This window comes from Galeopterus variegatus, unplaced genomic scaffold (assembly GCF_000696425.1).
Source record: "Galeopterus variegatus unplaced genomic scaffold, G_variegatus-3.0.2 Scaffold1191, whole genome shotgun sequence".
Classification (NCBI taxonomy): Eukaryota; Metazoa; Chordata; class Mammalia; order Dermoptera; family Cynocephalidae; genus Galeopterus; species Galeopterus variegatus.
This window is the reverse complement of record NW_007727302.1, coordinates 277,853-289,543: the sequence shown is the minus strand read 5'-3', so window position 1 is coordinate 289,543 and position 11,691 is coordinate 277,853. Positions and strand designations below refer to the sequence as shown.

The window sequence follows — 11,691 nt, the reverse complement described above, 5'->3', positions numbered from 1 at the left end:
CCCGCCGCTGAGCGCCGCCCCCCTCCCTGCCTCCCTGCCTCCTTCTCTCCCTCTCCGCTTTCCTCCTCTGCCTCCTCCGCAGCCGGACCAGCTCCCTCCCACATCTGGCGCCTAAACACCCTAGGGATCCCGCGCGCACTCCCCTGGACCGACACTCCGCAGAAAGCGCCCCGAGGGGCTTGGGTCGCTCGTTAGGGTGGCCAGAGCCGCGGTCCTCTGTCCCCCACGACGGCTGGGGGGAGGGGGGAGGAGGCCACGCGCCCCCCTCCCCGGCGCCAACTCCCCCTGGCGGCCGCTCCCATGGGTGTCGCTGGGCCGCGCCATGCCTAAGGGGGCGCCGCGATGGGCCAAGGGGACGAGAGCGAGCGCATCGTGATCAACGTGGGCGGCACGCGCCACCAGACGTACCGCTCGACGCTGCGCACGCTGCCCGGCACGCGGCTCGCCTGGCTGGCTGAGCCCGACGCCCACAGCCACTTCGACTATGACCCGCGTGCCGACGAGTTCTTCTTCGACCGCCACCCGGGCGTCTTCGCTCACATCCTGAACTATTACCGCACGGGCAAGCTGCACTGCCCGGCCGACGTGTGCGGGCCGCTCTACGAGGAGGAGCTGGCCTTCTGGGGCATCGACGAGACCGACGTGGAGCCCTGCTGCTGGATGACGTACCGCCAGCACCGCGACGCCGAGGAGGCGCTCGACAGCTTCGGCGGCGCGCCCCTGGACAACAGCGCCGACGACGCGGACGCCGACGGCCCCGGAGACTCGGGCGACGGTGAGGACGAACTGGAGATGACCAAGCGCTTGGCGCTCAGTGACTCCCCGGATGGCCGGCCGGGCGGCTTCTGGCGCCGCTGGCAGCCGCGCATCTGGGCTCTCTTCGAGGACCCCTACTCGTCCCGCTACGCGCGGGTAAGTGGCAACTTACCCATCAGAAGAGCGGGCGGGGAAGGCAGCGTCCTCTGCCTCCCGCGGGCGAGGGTGGACTCGAGAGCTGGCGCCTAGGGAATTCAGAACTGAAACGGGGGTGTGTATGTGTACGTGTACGTGCGTGAGAGAGAGAAAGGGTGACTCTTTGCAAGGGTGTCTGGTTTTATATGTATGTAAGAATCTGGGTCTGTATTGCCGAATTTAATATGTATGAGTATGAATGGGTGTGCTTGTGTGTATGAGTAGACGGCGTGTGCATATTTATGTAAGCGTGGTGGTGTATATTTGGGTGGGTAAAGTATGTAGTGAGAATGAGCGAGCATGTGTGCATGTTTGAGTGTGCATGGGCACCTGTTTGTGCACATTTGTATCTTTGCAGATGTACACTGGGAAGGTGTGAACTGCCCTCTAGATTCTGGTGTGGGGAGGGCAGCTGGGAGCCCTTCCTCCATCCCAGGTAAGGGGCGTCTGGAGCCAGATAGGGCCCATCGGGAGGACCTGAGACCTTCCTGGCTGCTTGAGACAGACCACCCCCTCCCCAGGGAGCAGCTTCAGGCCATTCTGAGGAGATGGTCAAGGGGGAATCTTCACGCTAATTAATAGCTTGATAGTTGGTGTAGGACTAGGCTGCTAGGTAGGGGGATGGTGATTCTGTTGAGACCTGGGATCAGTCTGTCCTTCCTCCTTGTCAAAAGGAGAGGGTGTTGTAGAAGGTCACTGCGCTTATACCTGCCCTTCCTCTGGGACCTTTCCAGGGGCAGAGAAGGGGGGACATAAAGGGGGACAGTGCAAGCAGAAGGTGTGTGAGAAGTGGGCGTGTCATCATCGGCCACTCACCTTCAGTGACAGCAGCTTGTTGCCAGAGAGAAAGGACACCCTGCTGCTGACCTTGGCCCCTCAGATGGCCTCTCTGGATCAGTTTCTTCATCCGTAAAATGGGGGAGTGGGTCTGGTGAGTTCTAAGGACCTTTGCTGCTAAGGACCATCACTAACTGAGCCCAAAAGAAAGACCGGTAGCAGTCACCCACTCTGGAAGAGATACTCTTGGCCTTTGCTGAGCTCTGTCCTCAGAGGCCTGAAGAAAGCTCAAGGCATGCGGGGGAGGGGCAGAGTTAGAAATTTAAAGCAGAGCCCCTCCCCCATCTGTGAGCCAGCCCCACCCCCTACCAGGCAAAGCACTGCCTTTGCCCTGCTGCCTTTTACTGTCCTGCACATCCCTTCCCTCCTGCCCACTGGTGCCCAAGCAAGAGCCAGGGGGCTGGGGCTGGGGAGGGCCAGGACTCTGCAGAGGGTCAGTGGAGGGAGGAGACTAAGGGGCCCTGAGGAGCGCATGGCAGAGAAAGTCTGTAGAGGCACAGACCTGTTAGATTTGTTTCTGAGATAGAACACAGTAAGGCATGTGAGGGAGGGTCAGCAGGTCAGTCTTCTGCCCTGAATCCTAGAACAGGTGTGTGTGTGATGGCGGGGATAATGGGGAGAGAGCCAGGCACCTCATTCTGCCACTGAGAACCCTGCCCAAGGTCACCCAGGGAGCTGGAGGCCAAGCAGAACTAGAATCTAAGTCTCCTGGGACCCTATCCTCCCCTGAGCTGGCTTTCAGCTCCCTGCCATTCGCCAGAGTGGATCGGGACCCTCAGAGTGCCTCCTCTCCCCTCCCCTTTCTTGACAGAGGCCATCACAGCTAGAGGATTATGTAACTGGAGGCTGTGGCTGAGCTGTGGGGAGGGGCTGGGGGGGGACTGGGAGGTTGAACCAGCACATGTTGGGGTGGGTGGGGGGCAAGCTGGGCAAAGGCCTGGGTTACAGCAGCTGCCCATTCAGCCCACATTTGACCTTGGACAGCATTCCCTCTTTCCCCAACCTTGGCCCTGGAAGCAAGGGGCAGGCCCATCTTCTCACTGTAATCTCAGCCTCCTGGCTCCCTAGCAAGAGGCCAGGTCCTTCTACCCCACCTCTTGAAACTCAGTGTCCTTGAGTTTCAGGGCAGGCAGGGGTCAGTGGGGCATATTCCAGCCCCCTCCCCTGTCCATCTCCTCCCACTGAACATTCTTAGATTGTGGGGTGGCCTTCACCCATTGCAGACAAATGGGACCCCTAGTGTGGTTTGAGATGTGGTTGGTGTACAAAACCATACAGAGAAGTCTTGAAAAAAATCTCTCAGGGGAATGTCCATTGAAGAGCAGACTCCAGATGAAAAGCTGGGCAGTCAGGGGTGACAGCAGGGGTGGGGGATACTGGGATGCAGGTGGGTGTTAGTAGGTATCACCCCCCAGCCCGTCCGTGCCACTTTCATTCCCCAGTGGCCTCACAGAAAGGTTGTAGTCCCTTCCAACTCCCTTGGGTAACAGATGAGGACACTGAGGCCTATAGGGGGAGGGACCTGCCCAAGGGCACATGAACGTAAAGGCAGAGCCAGGATTAGAACCCAGGCTTCCTGCTGCCTGCTCCGGCTGGCCTAGCTGCATTGCGCTGCCTCTCTGCAGCTCATCTGCGCAGAGTCCAGCCGTCTGCCCGCCCTCCTCCCCCTCCATCGCTGCTCTGCCGCTGCTGCTGTCACCCTTTGTTTACCCCTCCCCCCATGGGGCCCCAAGCAGCCTCAAATTGGTGGGTGGGAATTTAAATTTTTGTTCTAGATTCTAGATCCAAATCTTGTATGGGTGTGACATTGTATATGTGTGTGAAAGAAAAGCTGTATGTGTGAGAGAGAATCTGTGTAAGAGAGATTCTGTGCTGGTGTGAGAAAGACTGTGTGTGAGAATAAAAATATGTGTGAGTGAGACTCTGGGTGTGTGTGTGTGTGTGTGCTGAGACTGTGACTCTGTGAGAGACATTTTGTGAGTGCCTGTGTCAGAAATTCTGTGTGAACATGAGAGACCGATTCTGCGTGTTTTGAGAGATGGACTTTGTGTATGTGTGAGAATAAGACTGTGGGAGAGAGTGTGTGCAAGATAGATTCTGAGAGTATGTGAGAAATTCAAGGTGAGTGTGTCTCTGTGTAAGTGTATTGTACAGTGTGGCAAGTGTGAAACTGTATATGTGTGTGTGTAAGGCTGTGTGCATGAGACCATCTGTGCAGGAGGCATATCTGTGCGGGGAGAGGGGTGTATGTGACAAACTGTGTGTATGTGAGGCTGTGTGTATGATGGAGACTATGTGTGACAGTGTGTGTGAGGCCCTGGGCGTGTGCATCAGTGTTTCTGTGTGTGCTTGCATGTGAGAGAGCCCCTTGTGTGGCCTGGGTGTGAGTGTCCCTCGAGGAAGGTGAAATTCCAGAGCAGCTTCCTGCCTGCTGCCCTGACCTCCTGGGACTCCTGAACTACCTTGCTGAGGACATTTGCCATCCTCAGTAGAAACACTGTTGCAGCCCAGGCCAGTTGTTGGTGCTTGGGCTGGGTGGTGAGGTCACCTTTGCTGAGGAGCTGCCTCCAACTCCGGGACTTGGTGTTGGCCCTGGAAGATAGAGGCTACTTGGCTGGGGCGAGAGGTCCCATCTGAGCTCCCCAGGGTGACACTGCCAGCTGGAGCAGCTCCTTCCCTGGCCCCCTTTCCTGTGCTCTCTTGGACACCAGCCTGAGGAGGTGAGAGGCGGGGAGCAAACTGGGACAGGAGGAGCCAACTTACTTGTATTCTGGGGTGTTGGTGCCCCAGACACACACAAGATAAGGATGATGATGATACTATGCAGTGAGGGCTGCGAAGGGGCTTCCTGGGGCCATGAGAGGAGGTAATGCTGGGGCAAATTTGAGGGGCAGATAGGAGTTAGCTAGGCAGAGAGCAGGGGACAGGCAGTCCTCTTTTGCAAAGTCCTAGAGGTTTGGGAGCAGACAGGTGTATTGAGACAGCCTAGGGCAGCCCTGGCTTGAAACCTGCCCTCCTGTCTCCGTGGGGGCCAGCTCAGTTCTGAGGCCCTTGGCTTTCGTCTGTAATTTGCATGTCATCACCAGGAGCATCATTCTCTGTATTATTTGGGCCAATAGTGGTCCCTAACCTGCAGGCCAGAGAGTGCCTCTAGTTTGTGTGTAGGGTGTTTGTGCGTGCGCGTATGTGATGACATCTGTCCCCCAGAGTTGCTTGACCTTCCAAATGTCGAACTCTGTATTATTTGGGCCAATAGTGGTCCCTAACCTGCAGGCCAGAGAGTGCCTCTAGTTTGTGTGTAGGGTGTGTGTGCGTGCGCGTATGTGATGACATCTGTCCCCCAGAGTTGCTTGACCTTCCAAATGTCGAAGAAGTGCCAATGGTCCTAAAGCTGGAGAAGCCCCACCTCCATCTCACCCTTTGCCTGGTATTTCTTTGCATGTCCCCACCTCTTTGGGACCTGATGCAGCCCTGACTCCCCCTTCAACTCCCTGGGAAGGATGTGCATCTGGTAGCAGGAATGAAGAGCCCAGCCAGAGACTTCTGTTCCTCCCTTGGGTGCAGCTGACTCAGGGCTCTTGGAGTGTTGGCTTGGCGTGTGGAGAGAGGGGCTACAGAGCTGTTGTCAGGGGCTTCCTAGGAAGCTGGCCCCCAGAGCCCACTGCCCCAGGCCAGGGCCTCACTTTGAGTCATGGTGACGTGTGAAGGAGACAGTGGAGAAGGGTGTGTGTTCTCTTCCCAGCCACCCCAAGGGTCCCCCATTCAGTGTTCTTCTCCCTCCCATATTCCTTTTACAGGGGTCCTCATGTATTTGAATGGTACCCCAACCCCCCCCAGCTCCCCTCCCAGTAATAAAAGACACAAACCAAGCATCTCCTAGTCAGAGTCCCTCAGCTTCTCCCCCACTAAATGGGGATCATGATAGAATTAACCTCGAGTTGATGCAAAGATTAACTGAGGTAATATGTGGGCAGCCCCAAGCCACAGGGCCTGGCTTGCAGTAAATGCTGGCTGCTGCTACTGCTTCTATCAGTCGTATTGCATTTTACCTCCCAGCTCTCTCCAGACTCTGTCCTCCTCCCTCCGTCTCCATCATCCTGCTGCAAGCCACATGTTCTCCTCAGGCCACCTCCACAACAGCTTCCTGACTGCTGTCCTACCCCAGCCCCTGGCCTCTCCAGTTCATTCTCCACTTGGCAACCACAGAGGTCTTTTCAACTCACAAATGTGTCAGATCACTGCCTTTCCGCTTAAAACCCTACAGTGCTTTCCTGGCCCACACCGTAGCCTCTCTGACCCTGCCTATCTGTCTCGTCTCCTCTTACCTGATTCTCCCCATTGCTCACTGAGCTCCAACCGTCTGGCCTTGCTTCAGTTTCTTGCACGTGCCAGGTTTGCTGCCCCAGGGCCTTTGCATGTACTGTTCTCTCTGGAGCACCCTTTCCTCCCGGTTCACCCCTCTTCATCCTTCACACCCTGCGTCAACACGTCAGTTTCTCAGTGATGCCTTCCCAGACCTCCCAGCTGCTGAATCAGGGTTCAGAACCAGATAGCCCTCAGAGAAGCTATCTGGTTGTAATAAAACGTTCATTAGCAGCCTTGCTTGATTCGGGTTTGTCTCTCCCTCCAGACTGTATGGTTCTTACATACTCAATATAACAGGAACTATTATTATGACAGATGAGGAGATTGAGGCCTAGAGAGGAGTGCTTTACCTGAGGCCACATGTGAGCAGGCTAGTTGGGAGGGCTGGCTCAGAAACCCATGTCTCCTAACTCCTGGCTCAGTGGGTGCTTTATGTCGTAATGCCTCAGAGAATGTTTGGAGTCTGGTGCTCCGGGTGCAGGAGTCAGTGCTCCCTGACTCTGGGTGGGAGGTCTGGCATCTGCTAAAAGCTATGGAGGAGACTGGCTTAAGCCTCTCAGGCAGGGAGGTGGGTTGTCTCAGAGGTGGGGGAGGGGGGTTAGTGGGGGCTCATTCCAGGGCCCACTGCCTGAGCTGGGCATCTTGGGGCCTCCCACGACAGCTGAATATAGTGCCTCTGGCTATTCTGAGCAGTCGCATGACCAGTGTATTCGCTCTGGACCAAAAGGTCAGGGCCTTGAGCTGCTGCCTCCCGTCAGCTCCTGGGCCAGCCTGGCTACCACCCCAGCTCAATCTTCCCATCGCTGGTGCAGACTCAGAGGAAAAGGAGGGCCTGAGAGGCTCCGGGGACAGTTTGCTACCCAGTCCTTATTCAGGGGAACCACTTGAGTGGGAGGGACCACTTTCCATGTGCATGAGACTGTTGGAATAGATGAATGCTCCTGGGCTACCTCTAGTTTCTACTGTTAGAGAAAAACTTATTCAGTGATACTTGTTAAAGCATGGTAAGGCAGACTTTACTCAGACCATTGCAAGAGATATAGAGACCACTGCAACAGTGTCTTGCAGTGGTGGAGATTTGGCTCAACTCAGAAAGCATGGGCACATGGGAATTGATAGCCAAGGCCTAGGAAGGGAGGGTAGTCAGTGGATGGACAAGTGCTAAGAGGAAACATTAGGGGTAAGGGGGGATTCTGGCTAAACCGACCTAACAGGATTCTTGCTGGAGACAGGCCAGGGTGATCAGACATTGCCAGGGCAGGGGGGGTGGGGGGGCTGGAGGGAGAATGAGGAAACTGAGCAGATATGTGGGGGGGGATTCTGGCTAAACTGACTTAGCAGGGTTCTTTTGCTAAAACTGGATTTCACGAGGAAGTCATGGATGGGCCTAGGAGAAGGTTCAGAAGCCGGACTAAAGTGTGGCTAAGCAGAGTCTTTGTCACTTCCTTCATCCAGTGCAGGAGAAACAGGCTCCAAGAGTAGAAGACCCTTGCCCAGGGGAATCTGACCCAAACTTACAGCCGGGCCCCGGCCCAGGGCTGGCCATCTGTATATCTCTCAGCTCTCCGGTTTGAAAAAACATCAACCCCCACCTGGGCTGCTGTTCTCTTACCTCCTCCCACCGATTCCCTCCCCTGAGGAAGGCAGAGTAAGCAGTTTCCTGTCCTCCCAGGACCCAGCCCAGCTGGTTGAGACCTCCTCAGGTCAGGCAACCCAGACTTGGCCCAAATCTTCAGCATCTCCCAAGCAGGATTTCCAAAACCCCCTTCCTTTCTTGAATCATAACACTAATGTCTGCTTTTTACTAAAGCTCTTGCTACATGTCAAGCACTGTCTTAAGGGCTTACTTACATATTTTCATTTAATTCTCAAGACTCTCACGGGACTGCATTATCTTTATCATGCCAATGTCACAGACACGGCCACTGAGGCTCAAAGAGGTTAAGTAACATCTAAGAGGTTAAGTAACATCTAAAGTCACTTAGCTCATGAGTGAGGGAGCCAGCAGTCAGACCTGGGTCTGTCCGACAATAGAGCTCTGTCCATAACCACTACACAGTACTTCCTCTGTCGATGTGCCAGGGATAGGGATGGTGGAGTCTGTGGACTGCCATGCTCCAGGCTTGGATTACCTTCTGCCTTCCTCTCTCCCCACATACACTCTTTCCTGACAACCTGTCCAGGGATCCTGCTCAGCAAGTTCTGGCCCCTGGATAATGGCTGGTGAGGGTCCTGCCTGGCACGGCTAAGGGAGTGCTCTGGCAGTCCCAAGGAAGAGGGTTTCATGACAGTGCCTCAACTGCCTTCCCACCCCCATCCATGAAGGCCCTGGAACTGACTCCATATGGCCTGGAGGGAAATGGCAGAGGGACTGGGGAGGATCAGAAGTTATCCTGGGTGCAGTGGTGCCTGGGAGGAACGCTGGCTGCTTCTCAGCTCGGCATTCAAGGCCTTCTGCTCTGGAACCTGGCCGTGTCCCCTGCTGCTCCCTTCTGCCAGGCTCCTCCTCCTCTCTGGCTTCCTCGTCTTCAGTCCTCGTTTTTTTGGTTTTTTTCTTTTGCGGCTGGCCAGTGCGGTAGTAGGCACTCAGCCCTCATTTTAATCTCCAGGTCTCGCTCATCTGTTCCTCCCACTGCACTGTCCTTTCTGCTTTTTCCTGACAGTGAAAATCCATCCCTCAAGATCCCTAACATGTAACCTGGCCTCTCATGCTCTCACCGACCTCCTGAAGTGAGGGGTCTGGGTTGGGTACTGAGTCACCCAGCTTACAGGATTCAAGCTGGAGGTCAGTGGGTCATCTCTGGAAGCCTGGGACTGGGGACAGGCAGGCCCTTAGGATTAGGGACTGGCCTGGGTGTGTGGAGAGATGAGGCCACAGGCAAGGCCCAAGTGGTGGGCATCAGGAAGCTGGACTAGAGCAAGATCTGCAGCCAGGCCACTAAGCCAACCAGGCTACCTTGGGCATTACCCCCTTCAGGCTGCAGTTTTTCAGCTTGTAAAACACAGAGGTCATTCTAAATGACTACTGTATTAGTCCATTTCTGTTGATTATATCAGAATACCAGAAACTGGGTAATGTATAAAGAAATGAAATTCATTTCTTACCGTTTTGAAGGCTGGGAAGTCCAAAGTCCAGGAAACACATCTGGCGAGGGCCTTCCTCTGGGTGGTGACCCTCTACAGCAACTCAGGGTATCACATGGTGAGAGAATGGGAAGAGCTCTCTCATGTGCTCCTTATAAAGCCACCAGTCCACACTCATGATAACCCATTACTCCATGAATGGATTAATCCATTCATGAAGGCACAGTCCTCACCATCCAATCACTTGTCAAAGGCCCTATTTTTCAAATACCGTAATCAGATTTCCCACCCTCTTGACACTATACTGGTGAGAATCAAGTTTCCAACACATGAACTTTTAGGGGACACATTTGAACCATAGCAACCACTAAGCCCCTTCCCAGCTCTGACATTCCAGGAGTCCAGGAATTCTGAGCTTCAGCTTCTCAGAGAGCTGGGGTAACCATGTTAGTCCTTCCCTATTTCCTTCCACACCCTGGCCTAGCTCCTCTCCTGGACACGTGTGTGTTCTCCTGGCAAGTTTCCTGGCACCAAGCAGGTAGGAGTTCTGGAGGAGGGGGTCTGAAAAGCTTCTTCCTACATTCATTCAGCCTTCCTCCACCTGTTATCATTCATTCATTCAAGGCATAGTAGTCACACCCTTGCCTGATAGGCTCACCCAGCCCTCTGGCAGGCACAGACCTGAGGGTAGCACCTGCTTGCTGAGGCCCAGTGGGCAGCACCTGGGGCCCCCTTCTGCAGGCCCTTCTCTTGGCCATTTGGCCTCAGGGAGTTGCAGAAAGGCCCACTCAGAGGGGAGATACCGTGCCAGGCTGTAGAAGCTGAAGCAGGGACAGTGGGGCTCACTTCAGTGGGGTAGGGGTGCTGTGGAGAGGGGTGCACTGTGTGTTGGAGGGTGCTGGGTAGAACCAGGGCTAGGGAGAGCTGCTTTCAAGGGGGGCTGTAGGGGTGGTTGCTGGAGGACTTCCACCCACGGCTGACCTTCAGAATGACCTAGGATGCTACACAAAGTTCAGACACCTGGGCTGTGTCCTGGCAGAATTAGGTTCCTTGATCTGGAGAGGGTGAGAATGTCTACTCCACTCCCAGGGATGCCAGTACTCAGCGGGGGAGAATTGTGTCAGTGGGGTCTGAGATGTGTGGGCTCCCGCTACTCCCAGTGTGGACCTCTGACCCACAGCAACATCACCCAGGCACTTGTTAGAATGAAGTTTGAGGCCCCACCCCAGACGTACTGATTCAGAATCTGCATTTTCGCAAGATCCCCAGATGATTCATACACACTAGAGTCTCAGAAGTGCTGATGCAGGCAACGGTTCCCAGTTGGGAGGAAGTATCAGGATGCAAAGAGGGCTGGATGTGTGTGTGCGGGCTGGCAGAGCTTCATGGACGAGTCTCATCTTTCCTATGGCCAAGACGTTGGGGGCCTGTGATTGGGGCTGGGGGTGAAGGCCCCATCTCAGTAAAATGCAGCTGCGTCCATCCAGTTGCTCAGACCCAAAGCCTTGGGAATCATCCTTGACTCCTCTCTTTCTCTCGCACATCAGCAAATCCTGTTGTCTCCATGTTCAAAACACACCCAGAATCCGACCGTGTCTCATCACCTCCACTGCTGCCTCCCTGGTTGAAGCCACCGTCTTATCTCCCCTGGATGACAGCCAAGGCTTCCTATCTTTCCTCCCTCCTTCTGCCCTGCCCCAGCCCCTTCTCTGCAGAGCAGCCGGGGCCATACTGGTAAAATCCTAGGCAGACCAAGCCAGTCCTGTGCCCTGTCTCACTCCAGCTTCTGGTCCCCCTCAGAAGGGAAGCCCAGGTCCTAACGAGGATAATAGGACCCACATAGGTGACCCCCCAACCGCTCCCTTGTGCTCTCCCACCTCACTCCTCCTCACGCCTGGCCTCCCTGGCTTTCCTGTGCACACTGTTTGTGCCTGTGCCTCAGGTTTTGTGCTCTTGCTGGCCCCTACACCTGGAGCCTTTCCCCTCAGATCTTCGCACTCTCACCTCCTGCAGGTCTGTACTCAGATGTCATCGTCTCAGAAGGCATTTCTCTGTCCCTTTCCTGTTTGGACATTTACCACCATCTAACATACTATGCATTGTACTTATTTGCCTTGTGTATGGTCTGTTACCCCTGCTAGAATGTAAATTCTATGAGGGCACACATTTTTGTCTCTCTTATCAATACCTCTATTCCTGGAACCTAGAGCAGAGCCTGGCACATATTAGGTGCCAAATTAATATGTATTGAAAGAATGAATAAGGGCCGGCCCGTGGCTCACTCGGGAGAGTGTGGTGCTGATAACACCAAGGCCACGGGTTCGGATCCCATATAGGGACGGCCGGTTTGCTCACTGGGTGAGCGTGGTGCTGACAACACCAAGTCAAGGGTTAAGATCCCCTTACCAGTCATCTTTAAAAAAAAAAAAAAAAAAAAAAAAAAAAAAAAAAAAA

The 11,691-nt window shown here is 54.8% G+C and overlaps 1 protein-coding gene across 1 annotated transcript in view; it reads left to right on the top strand.

The window, feature by feature from the left end:
- Window positions 1-238: 238 nt before the first annotated feature.
- The window catches only part of KCNC1 (potassium voltage-gated channel, Shaw-related subfamily, member 1), a 46,761-nt gene continuing 35,308 nt past the window's right edge, over window positions 239-11,691 (top strand). Inside the window, exon 1 of the mRNA XM_008575453.1 lies at window positions 239-912. Coding sequence (XP_008573675.1) covers window positions 343-912 — 570 coding nt within the window. The 5' untranslated portion in view covers window positions 239-342. The remainder of the gene's footprint in view (window positions 913-11,691) is intronic.